Source organism: Fundulus heteroclitus, chromosome 6, assembly GCF_011125445.2.
Source record: "Fundulus heteroclitus isolate FHET01 chromosome 6, MU-UCD_Fhet_4.1, whole genome shotgun sequence".
Taxonomy (NCBI): Eukaryota; Metazoa; Chordata; class Actinopteri; order Cyprinodontiformes; family Fundulidae; genus Fundulus; species Fundulus heteroclitus.
The window spans coordinates 29,903,100-29,926,429 of record NC_046366.1 but is presented as its reverse complement, the minus strand read 5'-3'; the positions used below and the strand labels follow the sequence as shown (position 1 = coordinate 29,926,429).

Here is a 23,330-nt window from a genome sequence, read left to right as displayed (position 1 = left end):
GAACTAGTAATCTGGACATCTTGCAGTTTTTGTTATCGAGCCAGGACTTTGGTAACCTGACAACAGCCAGCTGTATGTCTCGCTCCGCCTAGCTCCACTCACATACATCTGGGACACCGCCATAGGCATTGCCTTTACTGAAGGCTGGGCCTTATCAAAACTCCTTGCATATGATTGGATAAGCCACTTGTCTGTCATCTTTATCGACGTGCTATTTCAACCACTCACACCGAAGCTAACCCGTGACGCTGATGATAGCGACGCAGGACAAAAAACCCTTTTTTTTTTTTTTTTTTTTTATGTGTTTGCGGCTCTAGTGCAGGGTTTCCCGCAGCGCTATCTTGGCGAGGCGGCCGCGGAAAACGTGTCGTCCAACCCCCCGCTCCCGCTCCGCGAGCCGGTCCGCGGAGAAAAAGTCATCCCCCCCCACCCCCCCCCCGCGAGTCGGTCCGCCTCGCATAAGCAAATTCCTGCGGGAAACACTGTAGTGGCACACCTTTTATTGACAGTGAGCTGACAGGAAGAGGGGGAAGACAGGCAGCAAAGCGCCGCGGGTCGGAGTCGATCCCGCGCCGACCGCGTTGAGGACTAAAAGCCTCCCAATATGGTTAGCGCTAACCGCTAACCGCTCCGGTTAGCGGTTAGCGCTAACCGGAGCGAAATCCGGTCGGGAGAAGGGCGAAAACATGGTTTCCACCAACAAAAGCCTTCAGAGCCGTTCTCTGATGTTCTTTTAATGAAACAATATCAGATAGATTGGACAACACGGAAGAAATAGCAGCATCAATGCTAACGCTTGCTTCCTCGATGCGAGCCGCCATTGTTGTTGGAATCTCACGGTGGCTTCTCCACTACGTCACATCCATGAAACACCCGCCCTGCGTCCTGATTGGCCAGACCAAAAATTTGGTTGGGGAAATCATTTTCAATGAGCCGTGTCCCAGATGTATGTGAGTGGAGCTAGGCGGAGCGAAACATGCAGCTGGCTGTTGTCAGGTTAGGACTTTGGTGCCCAGTATACTTGTTGTTGGTTTTATTTTAGTCTTTATCTACCAGATACAGTCAATTAGTCCTGTCTGATTTTATTCAGAGCGATTTTTAAGAAGTAAAGGGGGGGGGGGGGGGGGTTCTCTTCTAGCCTCAGGTAGTGAAAGTAATTGCGCTGTATTTAAATTATAAACATTTTCAATATTTTTTCCTGTTTTATATGGAACAAATATAACATTATGGATGTTGAGAACTTTTTGTATGTTCATGGACGGGGATGTTAAATGTGAGGTTTCTAAGTTTGATTATTGGTCATATTTTACCGTTTCAAATAATCATAGAGAAATCGCCTATAAGGAGGTAAATACTTTCTAACAGCACTGTTGTTTTTTTTAGTTTAGTATTTTTATGCAGGGTGTAGGGAACCTGATGCTATAACAAATTGAGTATTATTTGTCTAAAAAAAACAAAAAAAGCATTTAAAAAAAGTGTTCAACTAATGATAGGACTGTATAAAAGCGTTGCCCTAGGAAAGCCAACCTGTCTCAGGCTGGTCCACCTAACCTTTTTTTAAAATGTAGTTGAGGTGAAGGCTGTTCCAGGGTAAGCACCAGTTTTGATGCATTTGGTATCGTCCTGTAAGAACGCCTGATTGAATCAAAGTTTCAGCCATGATGTGGGGGGAAAACGAAGGATTTGAAGGTAGTCCTCCTCTTTCATAATTCCAGCCACTGAATGCACCAGTAATGGCATAAAAGATGGTCGACGCCAGCTTGATGCTGCCACCACCACGCTGGACCGTCGGTACAGCGTTCTTAGGTCTTAAGGCCACACCTCCTCTACAAGTTCCTCTAATCAATGAAGTCACATTTTTGTTTCCTCTGACTGTAATACTTTTCTCCAAAAGACAATTGGCTTATTCACTTGGTCAGCTCCAAATATTAGTAGAGTTGTGACGTCATTATCTTAGTCTATGATGATGTAATACTTGCTTCACTGTCGACAATGGTCTTCCTGGTGAGTTCCACTGGTGACGGGTTCAAGCCTTGGCGGTTCCTAAATTTTTCATAAACATCTTTAACAAATTTCCTTCCAACAGAGAACCTGTTCAAGGTTCATTGAACACAACAGGACACAGAATCCAAGGAACCATAAAAACTGGTTTTGTAATGATAAAGGAGGCTTGCATTAAAATATTACTTTAACCTAATTAATAGTTTTGTGAGCTATGCTTAATATAAACCAGATATTTGCTCCCACCCCCCAAAGAATAACTCAAAGCTTTTGCCAAGATGGGTGGCTTAATATCCAACCAAAACTTTACTGATCACTGCACAATCTGTGTGGTTCCTCCACCTGCTGAAGCACATTTAACCAAACATTAATGTGGGTATTTGTGTATTTTCTTGCCTGTGCAATTATTTGTTGTGTGTTCTCCTTACACACCACAGAAAGAGTTGTTAAATTGTGTAACAAAAGGCCAAAATTATTATGACATTCATGCAAGTGACAAACTTCCCACATCAACTGTATGCAAGTTTAACGAAGCTGTTGTTTAATCTGTGCAGTTTTTATTTTTTTTAGGATATTTAGTTTAGATTCAAGTTATCCTGAACTTTAATGCACATTGAAGTGTGCATTAAAGTTGGTATTTAAACTTTCACTACGTGTTAAATTTGTGGGAACAGAGATGTAGACACATGTGGCAGTAATTCTGTGTTGCTGAATTTTCAGATGTGATGTGGAGAAACAAGTTTGTCAGGTTTCTTAATTTTAATTACATTATTAAATATCTAAACAGTCTTTGCAAACAATACACTATGGTACAGCTGTAAACAAAACAGTTGGATATTTATAATATCCAACTCTTTTGAATAATATGTCAGGAATCCCTGTTTTTATTTTTAAAAAGCTATTTTCAGAGGATTTCTCCCAGTGGCCACATGATCTACTGGGAATTCCTCATTTAATATTCAGTGCCACATGCAGCCAGTGATTTTCCACGCTCTCTGTCAAGACTAGCTATTATTGAGCATTTGAACTCCAAGACTTCTGCAACTCGTTTCCCCCCTTTTCTATTTTTAGATCCCTCTTCGTCACTTTTTAAGATCTCTTGACATGCTAACATCATGAGTGTTGTGTAACCTGTGAGTCACACAGAGACACAGATAGCTACCAAACTTGACCACACCCTTGTCTCAGGTGAGTTCACCGCCAGAAACTGGAGTGGAGACAAAAGGTCTCAGATCACCTATTCATCCAGAAGGAAGGTGAAACTCTGGAAACCTACAGAGGTTTGGCCAATTGGCTGGTTTTGTTGGTCAGGAAGTGTTATTCTCATGCAACAGACACAGAATCTCAGAGGGTGTGCTTGGGTTTGTTTAAAGATGCTCTGTCTCACTGGTAAAGCCACCTTTTGGGTGGAGTCAGAATCTGTGGATTACATGACGTGGAAGTAAACACAGATGAGGCAACATGAGAAAATGACATGGATGGGTAGAGTGCCTGAATAGTGGCCATAAATAAGTGGGTAAACTGTTTTATAATATAGAATTTTAAACTATAGGGGGAAGCAGTGTTAAAAAGCCAATGAGACCACACACATTCAAGATATAAACAAAATTATTATGTAATATAATAATGGTAAAGCTTATATCACACGGATGTGTAATGCAAAATCTTTTTAAATATGTATAATATACAAAGGTTTTTATTTGGTAATAAACTGAGGACAGAAACAATTTAATGAATTTCCTTTTAAAGAATGGAGTATGATATTAATATATATAGGAAATCAAATATAAGAGCTGATGACAATGCTTTTATACATTTTATAAATTAAAATGTAAAATAATTTGACACAATTTATCTAAGGAATAAAACCTTAACCATATATTTGCTGTATAAGACGTTTTATTTTACATGAGACTACAAAAACATATTCTAGAGCAAATTTGAGAATAATAACCAAATAAAGAAACAAAAAAAAATGTATGTGTAGAATATTATTTATAGCAAAATAAAATATTTGAAAAGCTCCGAGGATATTGTACACAGAAACTTCCCAAAGCAACATGTAAAATGGTTATAAACAGGATGCGTCAGTTGTAAAACTTAGTAGATTGATGTGTAATGAAAACATTTTCACAATTTATTTTGTATGTGACAAACATCCCGGATACAAGCAGCAGAAATGGGCTTCCTCCGGAGGGTGGCCAGGCTCAGCCTTAGAGATGGGGTGAGGAGCTCAAAGTAGAGCTGCTGCTTTTCCACATCGAAAGGAGTCAGTTGAGGTGGTTTGGGCATCTAATCAGGATCCTTTTCTCTCCTGAAACTGTTTTGTCAGATAAATAAATGTAAAACAAATGAACAAATAGACAGTATCTAACTGTCTTGTGTAAAATATCAGTCTATCCATCATTAATGACTGGAGTTTATCTCCAGCGGTTGTTGGACGAGGTACACCCTGGAAAGGTTGCTAGTCCATCATAGGGCAACAAAGAGACACACACTATCTCACTTGAGCTGATTTAGAGAGACCAATTAACAAGCAGCACAGTATGTAGATTAAACTCAAGGGTTTAGAAACTCTAAACTTTCAATGACATTTTCGAAAAGTGCCTTAGAAAATGTGTGTGTTAAATGATTGGCAGTTAAATGTATGACTTGTTTATCCTAAATCTGTTGGTAAGGAAATGACACGTGACCTCCTCTGTGCAGAGTTTTGGCCATAAAATGCCATAGTAGACACTGAAACGGGTGAAATAAAGAGGCACAGTTAGTGGATGAAAGTGCTGCAAAAAACAACAAAAGGGTTATTATCAAGCCTTAACCTGGATTATTCGTCAATTCTAATAATCCAGTCCAGATTCATATCCTCCACACTACTGAAAAAACAAAACATTTCACTGATTGTAACCACTGTTTAAAATCAATCCCAGGATCAAGCTGAAGATGTTTCACTGCAGCCATAAAACAACTTGAAATCTGTGCTAGAGATTAGGTTACCCCACCTTTCCTCATTGAATTTAGCCGTCATGTTTTCAGACTGTGGGAGGGAGCCCGCACATGCACAAGGAGAACATGCAAAATCCATGCACAAAGACCCAGGGCCGGGATTTGAACCTCCAACCTTCTTGGTGGCAAGGCAAGAGTACTACAAACAGTGGCAGTCTAGATCAAATTTACCAGGGGGGCCAAGGTGGGGGCCAGTGTTTTGCAACAGGGGCACAGGACAAAAGAATGAAACAATAAAACAGCAATATTTAATGGTTTAATAATATTAAGTGAACCACTTGTGGCTCTGGAACTGCAGGTTTCAGACCCCTGATCTAGTGGATGAAATGAACCCTGTTATTGGGCTGTCTGTAAAGCTAATAACAGCTAGCGCTAGCTTACGGGGCTGTTGTCTGGATGGTTTACAACTTCGCCGGTGTGACGTTTATGTGTTGTTGTTTTTTCCTCTTTATGACGCATTTTTGACTGATGCGATTTATATTCTGGAGCGACTTATAGTGCTAAAAATACGATAATGTTATGTCTTTAGTAAAGGGGCCATAATAGGGGGGCAGGACCATTTCTACAGGGGCACTGGCCCCGGTTGGCCCCTGTCTAGAACCGCCCCTGAATCTACAAACTGCAGCCGATAACGTTACGTAACACATCAAAGTAGCTAATTTCCCTGTAGCCTACAGGGATGGGAGAATCTGACACCAATAGCGAATAAAACATCGAACATCTGATATTAATGTACGTAAACTAATATAAATAGGTTTGTGAAGTGAATTTTATCGTTTCCGAGCTCTCGGGGCAGCACCTGAACGCATCTTGAGTGCAGATGCTGCGGAGCGGGGCGGGGTGAAGTTTAAAACCCCGCTGGGAGTCTGACAGTGAACGAGCCTTCCTTGTGTTTTTTTTTTTTTTTTTTAAGTTGGGTTTTGATATCAATCAGTGTTTGGAAGTTGGAGGAGAGGCGTCTGTGAGCGATATCCCGGTAGGTGCTTAACTTTGTTTAGTTTGATCCGTCTTAGGGCTGTTAATGGACTAAACACCGACGTCGTTAGCGTTACTATAACTTTAAGGGAACGGGTCTGTTTGGAACGTCTTAAACTGACACGAGCGCGATTTTTAGCACGTTAGCTAAAATGTACCAACGGTTATTTTTAACAGACATGACAGCAGAGACGGTCCCTAATATAACCCTCCATAGCTGAACCTATTTATCTATTTTATTACATTTACTAACTGCTAAGATTAACGCCTGTTGTTATCATGACTGATGGATGCATTTTAATCAGTTTTTTTTTGGGTTATATTAACTCTTTAGTGCTAAAGTGCGCTTTAATCCGTTTCCTCGCTGTCTCCTTTCCGTGCTTGAACTTTTTATTTCTGCTGTTTATAAGATTTTTAGCTGTTTTAGATGGCTTTATTCTCATTCTGTTCAGCTCAGTCATAGCATTGGGAAGTTTTTGCAGTAATGGATGTTTTTGGCTACTCCTTCAACATTGGATGAAAAAACATTAGAATATAGACAGTTTGCCTTTAAATGAGATGCAGTGAAAAAGGGAAGGAAAAAGTATTCCCTTTGTTCACTAATCCAGTATCCTTATGGTTTGTGGCTGGAAATTATTCTTGAATCTGCTGAATCTGCAAATTTTCTGCGGTGGCAAAGTATTCATACCCATTTAAAGCTCTCACAGTCACATTATTATGCAGATTTTATTGCTTGCTTGCCAGACCAGCACAAAACAAAACATGGTTTTCAAAGTTTTTTTTTTTTTTTAAATATAAAATAAACATCTCAAAAGTACTCATCCCCCTTTACCCCGATACTTAAAACTAAATCCGGTCCAACCAATCGCCTGCAGACTTATTGCAGGCGATTCCACATAATTACCATGTGGAATCATCTTGTCTGTCATTTAAACTCATTTTAATCCAGGTACATGTAAAAAAAATAAAAATAATTATATTGTGAAAAAGTAAAAAAAAAAAAAAAAGAAGAAGAAGAAATAAACAAGTGGTTGCTAATTTCGGAAAAATGGATCATTATACATAGAGAAAAAATATTTCAAGCCTGTATTTTGGAATGTTGAGGACTGGTTTACACGTGATTAAAAACCCCAAATTCATTTCCTATTAAAAAATATAATATCTTGAAATATTTAAATAGTAGGAACTCAGTCAGTGAACTCAAAGCACCTGCAAAGTTTTCCCAGTTTGGGTCAACAGGCGGCACAATCACTGGGAAGGCTGCTGACTGTCATCGATACCGTCTCACTGCTAAATAAGCTGGATGTTCAGAGTGCTGTATCCTAGCATGTTCATGGAAAGTTGAGTGGAAGGAAAAAATGTGCACCAGCAACAGAACTGACCAGAGCTGAGCAAAATCCATGCGAGACGTTGGGGGAACTTCACAAGGAGTGGAATCCAGGGCCGCTACACACAGACGAATGCTATCCTGAACCAGAGACCACATGAGGGAATGTCTTACTTGGGCTAAGGAGAAGAAGAAAATAAAGTTAGTTTTATTTGGTAATCAATGTCCGAGAGTCTGTAAAGAGTGGAGAGGTCAGAATCCATGTTTCTTGAAGTAAACTAACCTGACCTGAACTCCACTGAGAAACGACGATGCATCGTCAAGAGGAAGATGAGAGACACCAGACCCGACGATTCAGATCACCTGAAGTCCACGATCAAAGCAACCTCAGCAGAACCACAGTCTGATCGCCGCATTGATGCAAACAGAGACCCAACCAAGTGCTGAGTGCATGAACATACTTTTCAAATACTTGACATTTGTGTTAAAAACTCTTTCTTTTTTTCTTAATTTTATGTAATGTTAAATTTTTTGTGAGACACTGAATTTCGGCTTTTCATTATCTGCAAGCCATAATCATCAATATTACAAGAAGTATCGGCTTGAATCAGTTCACCCTTTGTGTAGCCAAACTATATAAGATGAGTTTTTTTCTTCTGAAGCGAGTGACACAAAATATCTTTTCACATTTTCATGCCTGTACAGGTGTTTTGTGAAGTTTTTCAGACGTTTGTTAGAGAACATTAGCGAACAAAGAGCATCACGAAGATCAAGGAAGAGAGCAGACGGGTGAGGGAGGATGTTGTGGAGAAGTTTAAGCAGAGTTAAGTTATAAAAAGAGTTAAGCTCAGGCTTTGAACATCAATCCATCGTCTGTGGATGGAAAGAGTGACGTAATGCAAACCTACCAAGACATGGCTGTCCACCTATGTCCTCAGTTCAGCTGAACAAAAACTAATTTAGAGCTGCAAATGTTGCATAAGCTTTGGAAAAAAGACAACTTTTGAGAAATATGTACGATAGGCGAAAAAAACAAACTCACAATTTCCTCTATTTTTAAGTTTTAAAATAAAGAAAAACAATGCTTTTGCAAAAAAGGGGATGGATGCATTTTCTTCAATGGGTTTTATATAACAAAAGCACATAATGCATCTAAAGAAATATTACTGGTACTTTGGTATCATTCTGTTGTGGAAATTCAATGCAAATATTTAATGAGAAACTGCTAAAGACTGCATTATTTATTTCTATTTATTTATTTGTTGGATTTTTATATTTTTATTATATGGCATTGTGCAAATTCCAAATGGACATAAATCAGGCGTTTATAGAGGAGGTCCAGTTTGAAGTCCGTCTCATAGGTCTTTGCTGTGTCCCCATGTTGGTTATATGGACATTTTAGATTTTTTTTTTTTTTAACCTTCAATCTGCTTTCTTGTCTTATTAGTTTGTTGCTATTTTCTCTATTTTTTGTGTCTGTTTTGGATAATGCTGCCCCAACAAGCAGGACTGCCGTCTCCACCGCAGACATGTCAAAAACAAACGCAACATCCTGTTGCAAACGTGTTGTCCTGTTTAGCTGTACCCATCTGTTTTTGTGCTAAAACTTGCAGATACCACCAAGATAAGATATTCATTTATTGATGAGCAGAGGTCAGGAAATATAAACTAGTCCAGTCGTTGTGTTCTGGATGGAGATGTTTCATGAGAGAAGTGGGAAAGCAGCTGGTTTTATCAGCTGTGATGTATTCAAAGAAACCAGGTTGTTGCGTCTGTTGACTCTTTAGACGTATAAGATAAAAACTGGGATTCATTCAGGCCTTTTATCCTTGGTTTAATGAGCGCGGCAGTTTGTACGTTCTTGTTTTTACGTCTTCCTGTCATGTACTTGACAAATTTTATCTGCTTAATAAACTTGTTTGCAATTAAGAAGCTGAAAACCAACGTTGTTACTCTCAGGGTTTCTGGGAAGGTGTGAAATTTCACTTTGACTATATTCCAGGTCTAAATAAAAGTTTGGAAAACTTTTCCTTCCTTCCTACCTTCCCATCTTGTGTCTCATCTTTTGGCCGTTCTTGTGTCTCTTTCCTTTCTATCAGTCTGGTTTTTGCAGCTTCCATGAGTAAACCTGCTGACTGAATGAATATCAGCTGTAAATCATTGAAATTTAAATATTTATATTTTTAAATGGCTGAAAACGGACTCATAACTCTGGAATCAATGGTCTGGAAAAATCTGGAATGTTTTTATAGAAAACATGTGGAAAACCCGTACTTGTTTTTTTTTTCTGACTGTAGGAAGTTTTAAAAAGTATTATATGGGTTGTCAGAACAATTTTGAAAATATTTTTCAGTATTTAACAGCAGTGTGTGCCTATGCAACTGGCCGTGTTTTTTATGAATTGATCTGTAACTGTTGGGCGCCTTTTAGACAAACGGCTCCTGGTGAATAAACTGTTTGTTGTTCGCTAATCATGTCATGAGTTTTTGTTGACGACAACTGAAAATGGAGAGAAACCAGTGTGGATGGTTATCAGATCCATCACTGTCCTTCCTCATTTCAGATCTAAATATTTGCTGTTAAAAAAGCTCCGTCCGGTGCGTCCTCCTGGGTTTCTGTTGCATCATCCTCATCGGATGCCTCAAAGTGTAAGGAAATGCTCTCAGGGGCTTTTTCCACTGGAGGTACAAACTTCACAGGTCAGGAAGAGCATCAGTGAGCCGTAAAATGCGAATATAACCAAGTACTGAGTTATTTTGAGCCGAGCAATAAGATCTCACTCTTGATTTTATTTCAGCAGGTCAGCAGTTCAAACTGGATCTGTTCACATCTGCAACTCTTTATTCAAACCTTCAGCTGGTAGAGAAGCCATTTCAAAGCGACCTTCAGTACATGATGTAGCATCAAAACTCGTTTTAATGATTTATTTTTTATCTTAACGTAATGCCAATTAAACAATAATTTTAACTTGGCTTGTAAAAAAACATCAGCTCATTCAAAGCTGGGAACCAGACCAAGATGTGCATCTTCACTAGTGCAAAAACGGTGCTGTGCAGAAAACGCGTTACAAGTAGGGCTGGACGATACGGGGAAAAAAAAAGCATGTTGATAAAATCATATTGATATTGATTGATAATTAGCAACTAATTCAAAACATTTATTTTAAGTGCAGCCCAGCCCATTTTATGCTGTTGCTTAGCGACCTACTTTTAGATACAGAACACAAACACTGAATTCAAACTCAAACCCTTTATTCAACCAACCTTTTACCAAAACTACCAAGTTTTTAAAAAAGAAAAAAGAACGCATGCTCGATGAACTCTTTGAAGGGGGCGGAGCTTGGTTCCAGGGTCTACGTTGTGATTGGTTGTGAAGATGTAATGATGTAATATTAACCTACATGATAGGCTAGAATGTAGAATTAAGGAAAACTTTTATTGCACTGTTTATTGACCCTTTTTTTTCTATCATTGATATATATACGCCTATGGATTGATGTATATTGTTATTGAATTATCCTCCAGCCCTAGTTACAATGTGCAGAGGCAGCTCGTTTCTCACTGCTTATATGTTGCTTTTTATATGAACAATTCTCCTTTCACAAACCCAAATGCTTCCCGTTAAACTGTGTGTCTCCTGCAGACAAGATGGAGGCCTGTATGATGAAGCCAGCGGTCAAAAAGAAGCCGAAACCGGTGAGAAATACCTGCAAACACGACACATTATCAGCACTCTGTCACGTAATTTCTCATTATGATTTCATGAAAACGTTGACCTTTTATTACATTTATTATTTGGGTACGTAGTTTAAGAAAATAAAGAAATAGGATTTTGCTTTTTTTTGCTTGTTTAATGCTACTGTTTTTTAATAATATCCATTTTGTTAATATATACTTGTATATGTTCAAAATAAACAAAATTATACTCTTAATGTTTTTGACACTGCTTTTCAGCGTTTCTCAGCTCACCGTTTGGTGATTTATGGTAACTAATCTATCAGATTTCAGAGCTGTGAGGAAATGTCTAAAAAAAATAAATGCTGGTGCCTGTCTGGCTCCATCTCCCAGTGAGACAAACAAATCCTGGCTGACTGAACTAAAATCACCCAAACTAAACGGACAGGTTGTGCCTGCTTGTGGAGAAGGGATGTTCTGCATTCCCAGGGTCACATATGTCCCTGCATGCCTGCCGATCCTTTAAAACATGACACCTAGCCCATTTTTCATGTTTTTTCATGTTTTCATGATGTTATTCCTCAAATATACACAGTTCGCTGTTATTCTAAAGGCACCATGACCTCACTGTATAATTTTTTTTAATGTAGTTGATATTGCTGCATATGTAAATCCTCCAAAGAATCACAAAAAAAAAAAAAAAAACATCAGGTTTTTTGTGGGGGGTTGTTTTGGCAGGCCAGGTTTCCCTCCTCAGTAAAATGGTTTGGTACGGTGATGATATGCAGCTCTACCAAGTTGTCTTCACTCTGATTGGCTACAACCATATTTGGAAAACCGGAGAAACACTTGGGATTATGTTTTGCTCTTCCATTAAAAACAAGGAATCTTGGGACAGTGGAAACCGCTGGTATTAAACTGACAACTCATACAATCCCTTTTGTTTTTCCTCTCCAGCCCAAACCTCCTCCAAAGCCCACAGAGGTAGTGTAATAAACTCACGTCTTTCATTAAGTTGTAATAAATTCCTGTGTTTGCTCGTTCAAGTGTTTTTTTTTTAAAGCTGACATAAAGTGGCTTTAAAATAAGTTTCTGAATGCTGAAACTTTGCTTACAGATGAAAGGAAATGAGGCAGACAGGGGTGTGAAGCCAACTCCTGTGATACCTCCTCGCCCTGCAGATGCTGTGAGTCCATGATCAGCCTCCATGTTTCAGTTGTCTGCGCCTAATCTCCAACTTGGATTATTAACTGATTGACTCATTCATTTATTTTCTGAAGGAGCTGGGTCACACACAGTACAGAATGAAAAGATCAGCAGCCTCAAACAACGAGGTATTTAATTTATAATGCATTTCACCGAATGGTTACTTTTAAAATAAAATATATCACGTAAGGAGACTATATTAGGTTAAATATGTTGAGACACACTGATATACACTGTAAAATGTATTTATTTCATTATTTAATGTGCGTAATTCTGGGTGTACACAGTCATGTGAACCAAATTAGCCTCTACTGTACATATGAGTGTGGATATTTATTATTGTCAATTTTAATATTACTAAAAATGTCTAGTTCTATAAATGGAGAATTAAAAAAGAAAAGACATCTTAAAAATAAAGAAAATACAGAGGTGTAATTTCTGGTGAGGAATAGCATCCTTACTGACCCGTTTGAAGGTTTTACCTCGTTGACCCTGTGACGTTATGTTTGCTGTGCTCCTGACAGCTGAAGTGAGAGTGGGTGAGATCCAAAGAGCCGCCTGAGCCCTTCACAAAGAAGGCTGTAGCCAGCTTTTGATTCTGGTAACATACTGAAGGTGGTTCTAAAAGTATTTGAAATTAGCCATTCCGCTTTATAGAAAATAGTCAGAGTGTGGGAGACGACTACCAACATGCTCAGGTCTGAGAGTCCAAACCAGTTCAGCCTGAAAGCAGACGGCAAGATGCTAAAAGAAGCCACCAAAAACTTTGAAATGAGATCACTGGACCTGGATCTTGCCAGTGTGCACTGACATAAAAGTGCACACTTGTACAATCAGAAAGAGACTGCACAAGTTTACTTAATCGATAATCGCACAAAAAAATGTTTTATTTCCACTTCAAATGTGCTCTTTAGGAAAAAAAGAACTGACAGAGCTAATAAGATCACAAAAACTAGTTGCTACATAGGAGTTCTGTTACAATAATGTTAGGTGATAAATAATTTTGCTTCAAATAAAGAAGTTTACATTAATTGGACTGTTAGTCAATGATTTATTAGCCAATTTTGTCTATATGAACAGCGATTTTAACAATAGTGAATCTGTAATTCACGGTATCAAATGTGGTTTGGTTGAATCTCACTTTTGTTCTAGAGCACCTAGTGGAAATAAATGAGCTTAACAATGAAACCAGAGCAAAAACACCACTTCTGACAATCAAATTAACCACCAGTCCATTTCATAGACTGTTTCAGCACAAGCTCATTTTATGTAAATACTACATGCTACATTTGTCCTAATACATATTATACGTCCAAGAACATTTATTCTATAAGATTTTCAAAGTTTTCTTCAAAAAGTCAAACAAGATGTTAGATATTTAATACTTTTTATTTCTTCTGAGGGTTTTAAGTTTTTGAGGGTGTCCTTTAGGGACGCTTATGTCTCGTTATTCTGTAAGTGTTTTTGAAAGGTAACAAACGTCAGATACTGTAACGATTTACCCCGCTGTTGATTCTTTTAATGTCTGTTTTAATTTTCATTAGCCGAATGGCGACATCCAGCAACGAAACACTAAACTAAAACCATCTGAAACCCCCGTTGTCCCGCCGAGACGCACAGAAAAGGTTTGTTAAAGAATAGTGTCTTATCTCCAGATTTACAGTGTTTTTCTTTTACCTTCTTAAATAAACACGATTCAGTGGTTTGGTGAAGGAGCTTCTCAAGGGTTCACATTTCTTCCTCTTCTTGTTTTTGCAGGAGCCAAATGCAGCAACCAGACACGGCGAGCCCAGAAAGGTACGGGCTTACTGCACATTTAAATCAAAGCCCACGTTTCACCCGTTTATTTTAGTAAACATTTTGAATTAAATGTATTCTTTCTTCCACTCAGACTTCCAGAGAAACTGACCAGCCAGAAGCTGCTGCAGATGAAACGGATTTCAAGCAGGTATTTACCTACAAGTGCAAACTGCCAGCTGCCACATGGTTTATAAATGACACTCATAATGTCTTCCTGTGTGTGTTTTTCTTTTTTTTTTTTTTTGTAGAGTAATCAGTGGGACCCGACAGGAATGTTTCGACGCAGCCAAAAAGAGAAGACGCCAACATTTACCGTAAGCAAAGCTCAAGGTTCTCCTCTCTGTGAATTAAAGAGAAAATATTGGTTTACCTAAGTATAATATCCTGCAAAACTCTTAACATAACCATCATTTCTGTATGCGCTTCATGGCATTTAGAGTTTTATTGGCCTCTTTTTCAAGTGCTCTTTGGTAACATGACTTCAGACTTTTTTAGGTTCTTTTAAAATCCTCTTTTTAATTAATATTTACCTATTTCTTGTGTGGAAAAAGCAGCTGAACTCTAAATAAAAACTTTCCTGACTAAAAAACTTGCCGGTTTGGAAATATGATGTAAAGACGATTATTGGCCGTAAAACCCTTTGGCACAGTGCTACAACCTAAAGTTATCTGCTAGCGGAAACTGGACTGCCCTTCTTGTTTAATACCTGGAACCGGTTTCCCATGACAAACAGGTGTGGGTGTGTTATAGTGTACATGAAAGCAACATAGCTCTGCATGCGGACATCCACAGTCATCAGTTTCCGGATGTGTTGGAAAAAATTAGGCCTGTCCCAAAGAGTTACACTTATATTTTAATTTTTAGTTTGGCTCTAAAAAAAACAAACACAACACTATTTAAATAATATGAGCAGCAAGAAATGTAATTAGTGAACAACATTCATGCTATGTAGGTAGAACAAGCGTCTGTCTTTTTAAACCCAACGATTAATGCTGTTAAATAGTTGTGACTGCTGTACTAGCTAAAAATTATTATTTTATTTTCTCCCAGAGCTGTGTTAATAAGTTGATGTCCTGGTTACTTTCCTCCTCAGAGCTACATGACCAAAGTCTTTGATCAAGAGGAAAAATCAGCTGACGTCGCGATCAAACAGGCTCCCAGCAACAAACCGGTATCTGTGTGTACTTGTAATTGCAGCTGAGTGAGAACATTTTTTTGATAATTGTACTTGTAAAGTGAGGACTTTGATGTGATGTAAGGGCCTTTTTTTTTTTGGCCCTCTCTTTTTTTTTTTTTTTTTCTAGGCTAGGGGTTAGGTTTAGGACTAAGGTGTCAGTAAGGTTAGGGGGAGGTACTGGTAAAGGTTGGGGTGAGGCTTAGGCCATAGACAGGGGTGAAAATGCATGGAAGTCAAAGCATTGTCCTCATTTTGCCTTTAAAATGAGGGTGTGTGTGTGTGTGTGTGTGTGTGTGTGTTAGCATCTGTGTTGTCGGCCGGTTTGTGACGTGTGACTGTGGTTGGCAGGGCGTACTGAAAGGTGTAATGAAAGGGCTGCAGTTCAAGTCCTCACCAAAGGTATGACACACCATCTGGTGTCTGGGATTCCTGCTGGTGGTGGAGGCTAAGATTTTGTTAGTTTTTTTTACTTTCCTGTAATAATGCTAAATTCTGTTCCTTTTTTCTTTTCTTTTTTTTTTGCCCATGGTGGAGGGGATGCTACATGCTTTAACTTCTGTGAATAAAACAAGAGAAACCTGAATTTGTCTGAAGATCTGCTGGTTATAGAAACTTAAAAGAATAGTAGGAGGTACAGCAGAGTTTGTTTCTCAAATCACAGTCCAGTGATTTTAAGATTTCTGTTTTAGAGTCGTCATCCAGTTAAGATCAAGTCTATTATGAAATCATCGTTAAACTGTCGGAGTTTATTGTAATGTTGGAGAGGAATAAAGAAATATCTTACAGAAATAAAGAATATCTATCCTATAAGGAACCCTTGATGCACAAGTTAAGAGCAGGAAGATGCTTGAGGGATATTTGCAAGTTAAAATCATCAAAAAACATTTTCATCCTCGTTTCATGAGAGCGGAGGGCTCCCCTAACATTCTCGATTCATTTGTTCAGCAGGTCAGTGCAGTAGTCCAATCAAGCTTTTACCATTTAACCAAATTAATCCCCAAAATTAATGTTTCTTTTTAGAATCACTTTCAAGAGTTTACTTTTTAAATCGTTACATGGACGTCTTACCTCGCAGATCTTTTACACCAACACAGTCCTTGTAGAGATCTGATAACCAGATTATTTTAGTTGTTCCAAGGACTAAACTGGTTACTAAATGAGGCCGAGCTTTTTCAGCTGTAGCTCCAAAATAATGCAACAGTCGCCTAATATCTATAAGATCCGCCAAAGTTTGATTTTTTTTTTTTTAAATCTCTTTTAAAAAACCTATTTCTTTTCCTCTTTTCTTTGGCTTTTAATCCTGGGGAGCTGGAGCATTGGGCCGGTTGTATTATCTTTGTTTCTGCTTTTATTGCTTATTTGACCTGTGAAGCACTTTGTTGTGTGTAAAAGTTTCCTTTTGTTTGACGCGTAAACAGCTGTTAAACACGGAGGAACTCACTGGATGTTTACCGGTTGCTTTTGTTATCCGTTGCTACTCTGAACATCGTGATGTGACTGTTGCGTTGGCACTTCTCAGGCCAGCAGAGAGCCCAGTCCTGATCCCAGTGCAGAAGAAGCCAGTTCAGAGAAGGAACAGCTAGAAGAGGAAAACAATGTCGAACATAAACAGGTACAAGTGAACAATGTAACACAGATCAGTTCTGCTTCTGCTTTTTCAAAGTCTGTGTATTGTGTCATGTTTCAGATATGTCAGAACTAACACAGAAAAGGGGAGAGAAGTGTCTTTGTTTAAAGAAAAATGCCTGTAAATGGATACGGATGCTTTGTTATTAGAAGACAAATTCTGACATTATCAAATTATTTTGTGCAGACACATAAAATATAATCAGTGTGGGGTACAAACAAACAGTTTGCTTCATGCATGGTTAAACCCTTTATTCTGTATTTCAGGACAAAGGAGGCCGCCTTGCTGGAATGTTTAGGAAATCCCCCAAAGAGAGATCCTCCTCTCCTGCTCTGAAGGTGACAGAGACTCTCCTGCTGCTAGTATTTTTCTTTTTTTTCTTAAACACCGAGCTCACTGGAGACGCATCCTTTGTTTCTATTCTTCTTATTTGTATTCTTTTGCATCATACCAAAAATAGCTGTGGAGCTAAAACATCTTATAATAATAATAATAATAATAACTTCATGGCCCCTAAAATTAGTGGCTACTGGAAACCTCTGGCATTTCACCTTCAGGTGAAACTAAAACAATCGAGTTCACCTTTTTTAAAATTTTGACAGAATGTTTGGCTGTCAGTTAAAAACGTTAATGCTTTAATTTCTACTGAGGGAAGATGTTTACCTGGAAACAGACTTTACTGAGCTCTGGTTAGTTTAAAATGTTTCTCAATTCAAATACACACACGAAGGGCAAACCCCAGCCTGTGATCATGTGACATGTGAATTTCTCCATTGTGAGATCAATAAAGCCTATGTTATCTTATCTTATCATAATAGATGTGTATTAAATGGATATAATACAACGTCTGAATTTCATTGTGTGCCTTGCAGGTCAGTAAAGCAGACAGTGAGTCTGAAGATGTGGAGAAGGAAGAAGAAGACGAGAAAACATCTGAATCAACACATGTAAGCGCACATTCATTAACTGATGTTTAATAAACATCATAGCACTTTATTATTTTTACAAGAAAAGCCCAGTTCTGTATAGAAAACTTCATCCCCTGCATCCTCTAAGGATGGAAATGTTGGAGGTTAGGGCTGGATGATATAGAAAAAAAGCATTTTCATCGATATCGATAATCATCGTAAAATTCAAAACACATAATTTAAGTGCTGCCCTGGGCATTTATGCTGTTGCTTAATGATCTATATTTAAATAAAGAACACACAATCACTGAATTCAAACTCAACCCTTCATTAAACCAACTTTTTACCAAAACCGTAAGTTTTTTAAAAAGTACAAAGGAACGTGTGCTCTCTGAACAGATTATGTGTCAAATATACATTTTTACAATTTTCGGGTCTCCATCTGCCCTTGTGGCTCAAATCGGGTGTATATTTGTATTGAGTGAGCTGCTAAAGTTCATAGGAAATGATGGGGAAATTATAACAGGAAGGTGTGGGTTGTTGTTAATTGATATCGCCATAAGAAGTAGTATCGGTTACGTTTCCTTGATATTATGCAGTATTACATGGACAGCAATCTATTCTTTGTTTGTTAAGAATCCTTTTTCATTTTAGCACAAAGGAGGTTTCTTCTCTGGCATCTTGAAGAAGTCCAGCAAACCAGCAGATGAGACGTCCGCACAGGTGAGCTGTCGTAAATATGAGTCGACTTCTCAGTAATGAGTGCTCCGAGAGTGAAATTAGCTTTTTAAAGGCTCTATATCATGCTTTTTAAGATGAGATAAGATACGATAGACTTTATTGATCTCACAGTGGAGAAATTCACTTGTTACATCGGCTCAATAATAAAAATAAGGTGCCAAAAGGAGGAAAAGGTGCATGAGGTATATACGGTGCATCCACATGTATACAGTGGATCGAGGAAAAAAAAAAAAGGAATAAAGCAGAGATTTAAGATGACTTATGTACATTTAAGGTGACTCACATACATATTTAAGCCTTCCAAAGTAAACTATAGGCATATATATGATGAAATATGACATTTTTATTCAGATGACTCATCGTTTTGTGAAGTTTGTTCGTTACTGTGTTGTTTTAGGAGAATCTGAGTGAACACAAGGAGCTTTCTGCCAGCAGCGACAGTCTGTCTGACAATGCCAAGGTGAGCAGATTAGTATGGAGGATAAGCTGCATTTATAGCCGACAAAGTTAACATAATTTCATCTAGTAATGTACACACGGCTGAGCAGCAGATTTGAGAACCGCCTTTGATCTGAACCAGACTTGTGCATCTACTGTGTTTTAGGAAAAAGGAGGAATTTTCAGTGGGATATTCAGGAAATCACCAAAGCCAGCCGAAAGTGATCAGGTAGGAATAGTAAATAAATTGAAAGCAAGGGAAAAGTCCACCTCATCAATCTTGGAGAATGTTGTTATAGAAGTAGTTTGGTGATCTGACTGAGCTTTTTTATTGTGTCTCAGGACCAACGGTCTCTTTCTGGGGATCTCTCAGGCAGCAATGACAATCTGATGGAGACGAACTCAAAGGTACGCTTTGAATAAAACATCAATATGTCCACCTAGTATCTGTCTGTGATGGCGTGTATTTATGTTCTCATCAGGACAAAGGCTTTTTCAACGGGATCCTCCGTAAATCACCAAAGATTGTAGGAGATGGGAAACATGAGCAGGTAATCTGACTTCATGGAACGATGAAACCATTAAAATGTTTGCCAGGATGGTTTTTATTTGTTAGAGAAAGGTTTATTAAGAGTTACTAGAGTCTCGTGATAATTAAACGACTAAAGAGCAGAACCTCAATGAGACGATGGTCCGGTGATGAAGACAATCACTAAACTTTGAATCAATGATCAACAATAAAAAAAATCTCTTTAAAATGTGATTTCTATCAATTTATTTCCAAACTTTCACATAATCACGTAAAACAAGACGCTGTAGTAAACTAGAGCTCAGAGTTAAGGTTTAGTTTATGTTTCTTAGAGCTTAAAGACAAGTGAAAAATAATCATGTGAATAAAAATGACCCGGCTGTGTGTATAATATGCCAACAGTGCCGTTATTTTTACACCAATTAGGATAGAGTTGTTCTCCCTACTTTAACTCTGCAAATTAGAAATTAGAAAAAGTTTTGCTGCTCTGAAACTGGAACCAATGCTGCAAAGATCCACCTCTGCTTACAATTATAAAAGTAAAGGACATTTTTTTTTATAAGTTCTCTGTTGTTTCAATTCTTAAAAATAAGCTTTTAAGGTTTGTGCATTAAATTTGCTTTATGTTTTCTACAAGTTCTGACCTTATTACTTTCTTGAAAAATATACTCTTTATCTCATGCTGCTGCTGTTTTATTTTAAAAGGCGGAAATCTTTCTCGGTTGTTGTTGACTGATTTACTCATCAGTCAATTAAGTGATTTATTTTTGACAATTTCATTTGTTTGTGTTTCAGGAAAAAGAGGTTGTGGAGTCAGACTTATCCGCCAGCAACGAGAATCTGTCTGAAAACACTAACGTCAAAGTAAGACGTTTTTTTCTGCCAATTGTGACGATTTTGGTTTGCAGTTAATAAAAACCCAAATCCAGCTTTTTAGGACCACATATTGCCAATTAAGTTATTTTGCACCCATAAATGTTAACCTGCTGAATGTTTTGCCCACGCACAGTGCAGTATAGACCAACCTGCGTCTGCATAGGCGGTGAGGAAGTCCAGCTAGCTTTAATAGTTTACCTTCTCCCTGATGCTTGGACTTTTTTTTGTAACACATTTTTTCCTTCCACTCAACTCTCCAATGAAATGCTTGGATGCAGCTCTGTGAACAACCAGCTTGGCTTTTTGTTTCTCACCCAGGATTCTGTAGCCCTAAACATCACTAAATTAACATAAAAATGTCTTTATTCTTATTATATTATAATTTTACTGAGAAGCAGATTTTGGGTTGTCATTAGTTGTGGGTCATAATCATCAAAACAAATGCCTGACCTATGTAAGGAACTTTTTAGTATTATTCTAATGAATTAAAATACACCTGCACATTCAGATCTTGTTAATTGAATTTAATTCAACATATGAAATCTATAAAATCTGACTGCATACTTTTGTTTTAATTAGGAAAAGGGAAATGTGTTCAGTGGGATGTTTAGAAGATCTCCAAAACCATCTGAAGGCTTGGAGGAGGTGAGATCTCTTTTGATTTCAGACCTCGACATTTAAAGGTTTTCTCTGGTCATGTCTTTCCTTTTGGTTGTTCAGATGTCTTTAAAGCAAATCCAGAAACGTTGTTATTTACTTGCTTTATAACTCAAGCTGTTTTCTGGTCTTGGTGCACGTGAAAAGAGAAAACCGCTGTCTTTTCCTGACATTATAACCTAACTGAAGAAAACCTCTGTATCGGAGAGAGAAATGTAATTAATCCTATTACAGTAACATAGAGAAACATGTATCAGTAAATTCCTCTGCCTCTTTTTACCCGTGGAGTGTCAGTTTTGTTTTTTCACATGTGCAAACAGGTTCTGTAACGTCTGTCTTACGGTTTAGGGTGACGAGCCGCTGCACGGCAAGCTCTCCGCCAGCAGTGACAGCCTGTCGGAGAACAAGGTTGGTCTTTCATGGCGGATCTGACAGATAAAACGGCATGAGTCACATGACAAACATGGAACATGTCTGAACCTGTGCGGGCGTAGCTGTTTTGGCTGATGGGCATGTTTCTAGCCAACTCTGACCATAAAATGCTGTTTGTCGTTTCTCTTAAGGAGAAAGGCGGCTTTTTTGGTCTCCTGAGAAAGACGCCAAAGTCAACAGCAGAGGTAACGATCCCTCAGACAAGCGCGTCATTCATCTAGAAACTGTTTAGACACCACACACTTTTATCAAATTTCTTTAACCAGCTTTGTGTGACCCCAGAGTTAGCTCTGTTTTTGTATTTTAACACACTTGAAGGAATGGGACGTCTGGAAAGTTCAGTCTGAAATTGTTGAAAAACCTGTATGAACTCTGCAAGGCAATTCCAGGATCTGAAGCTTAGTTAATGTTTTCCTGTTTGGACAAGTAAAAAGCCAGAACATATGACCAAGAATAATATCTTAAACCTTGAACTCTATCATCTACCAGACCAAATACTTCACAAGAGAATTCATCCAGCAAGTTTAAGCATCATTTAGTGAGTGCTTGCAGATAAGTTACTCTCACCATTATTATTTTTTTCTAAAAGATTTTTACCTCTCTGTGTAAATTGTTGGTCACACAAAAATCACTAAAGCAGCTAAAAAGAACCCAGTATGATTTAAAATCATCAGTACAGTTGTATTTAGAAATGAAAATTGGTATTTCAATGATTCAGTCACAGACTCTGCAGCCTAAATGTCAAGAACTTTTTCTCACTCTAATACACCTACTAGGAAATTATTTTCCATTTAGACTTAGACTTAGACAAACTTTATTGTCATTTTTTAAGTACAGAGTGCATACAAAACGAAATTAAGTTGCATACAGCTTATGACAGCGTAATGAGATTGCAATTGAAATAAAAATAACAATATAAAGTGCAGCAGTGATAAGAATGTAGCAGTGCAGGAGAAAAGCAGTTTTCAAAAAAAGTGTGCAGAAGAATGTTCAACCATGTTTATAGTGCAAAGATAATGGTGCAAAAAAGGCATTAATTTGAAAAGTTAAATGTTGGCAGTGCAAAATAATAATTGTGCAAAAATGCAGTAAATGTTTAGTAGTGTGCTTTTAAATTTAAATCGGTTTTATAAAATTTAGCAACGTTGGCAGTGCAAAATAATGATGTGAAATGGCCATAAAGTTCAGCTCTGTGCAATGTTCAACAGTGAAATGTAGAAATATAACTGGTATTAAAACACGACTGCAAGTGAATCCTGTGTTTGTGTTGCAGGAGAATCTGGCAGCAAGCAAAGACGTCTCAGGGAGCAGCGACAGTCTGTCTGAAGCTGTGAGCAGAAAGGTCAGTATATGTCTCATATTTTAAATGTTATTTAAAATGGCCTAAAAAACACTTTGAAGTCATCTATTTTTTTTTTTTTTTTATTAATTCCAAGGTGTTGGGCTTTTTTGTAATTGTTTCCAGTGCCTGTGATAAGAGACACAAAGTACAATATATTAACATGCGATGGACATTACAGTAGCAAAATGTGCTCTACTGCACTGGCAAAGAACAGCTTAGATGGTCATGCATTCAGGCTCTGCTTGTTCATAATATACATTTAGCTACTTGGATGGACTTTCCCAGCCTCCGATGCACCCTCATGGAGTAGATTTTAGTGATACAGAAGCTAAAGCGCTTTAATAAGGTGGTTAAAAATAAATGGGATCATTGAAAATAATAAGAATTCTTGGTTAATCACAACCAGCGTGACAATATTAATTAAAACCATCACAACTATTAAGCTTTTTGTTAGACTCCTTTTGCATTTTAAATCCCTCGCCATCCTTCAGTCTATAAAAAATGTTTACAGTCTCTAGATGCTGATTTGGCCTAATGTCCTTCGTTTTGTACCGTCGCAGCAAGTGGAAAATGCTTTGTCGAAATCTGGTTGAAGGTCTGAACAGAAATTTGTTTAG

The 23,330-nt window shown here is 38.0% G+C and overlaps 1 protein-coding gene across 9 annotated transcripts in view; it reads left to right on the top strand.

The window, feature by feature from the left end:
- Nucleotides 1-5,868: 5,868 nt before the first annotated feature.
- The window catches only part of LOC105917148, a 38,252-nt gene continuing 20,790 nt past the window's right edge, over nucleotides 5,869-23,330 (top strand). For 4 of the 9 annotated variants that reach the window (XM_036138555.1, XM_036138552.1, XM_036138553.1 and 1 more), the window contains exons 1-24: nucleotides 5,869-5,980; nucleotides 10,949-11,001; nucleotides 11,938-11,964; nucleotides 12,098-12,166; nucleotides 12,261-12,314; nucleotides 13,731-13,811; nucleotides 13,945-13,983; nucleotides 14,078-14,134; nucleotides 14,235-14,300; nucleotides 15,080-15,163; nucleotides 15,512-15,562; nucleotides 16,683-16,775; nucleotides 17,057-17,128; nucleotides 17,663-17,737; nucleotides 18,353-18,421; nucleotides 18,837-18,899; nucleotides 19,044-19,106; nucleotides 19,220-19,285; nucleotides 19,360-19,428; nucleotides 20,202-20,270; nucleotides 20,862-20,927; nucleotides 21,288-21,347; nucleotides 21,503-21,556; nucleotides 22,645-22,713. In XM_036138555.1, coding sequence (XP_035994448.1) covers nucleotides 10,954-11,001; nucleotides 11,938-11,964; nucleotides 12,098-12,166; nucleotides 12,261-12,314; nucleotides 13,731-13,811; nucleotides 13,945-13,983; nucleotides 14,078-14,134; nucleotides 14,235-14,300; nucleotides 15,080-15,163; nucleotides 15,512-15,562; nucleotides 16,683-16,775; nucleotides 17,057-17,128; nucleotides 17,663-17,737; nucleotides 18,353-18,421; nucleotides 18,837-18,899; nucleotides 19,044-19,106; nucleotides 19,220-19,285; nucleotides 19,360-19,428; nucleotides 20,202-20,270; nucleotides 20,862-20,927; nucleotides 21,288-21,347; nucleotides 21,503-21,556; nucleotides 22,645-22,713 — 1,464 coding nt within the window. In that variant the 5' untranslated portion in view covers nucleotides 5,869-5,980; nucleotides 10,949-10,953. The remainder of the gene's footprint in view (nucleotides 5,981-10,948; nucleotides 11,002-11,937; nucleotides 11,965-12,097; nucleotides 12,167-12,260; nucleotides 12,315-13,730; nucleotides 13,812-13,944; nucleotides 13,984-14,077; nucleotides 14,135-14,234; nucleotides 14,301-15,079; nucleotides 15,164-15,511; nucleotides 15,563-16,682; nucleotides 16,776-17,056; nucleotides 17,129-17,662; nucleotides 17,738-18,352; nucleotides 18,422-18,836; nucleotides 18,900-19,043; nucleotides 19,107-19,219; nucleotides 19,286-19,359; nucleotides 19,429-20,201; nucleotides 20,271-20,861; nucleotides 20,928-21,287; nucleotides 21,348-21,502; nucleotides 21,557-22,644; nucleotides 22,714-23,330) is intronic. The other 5 variants (XM_036138554.1, XM_036138550.1, XM_036138548.1 and 2 more) reach the window with 4 other exon arrangements.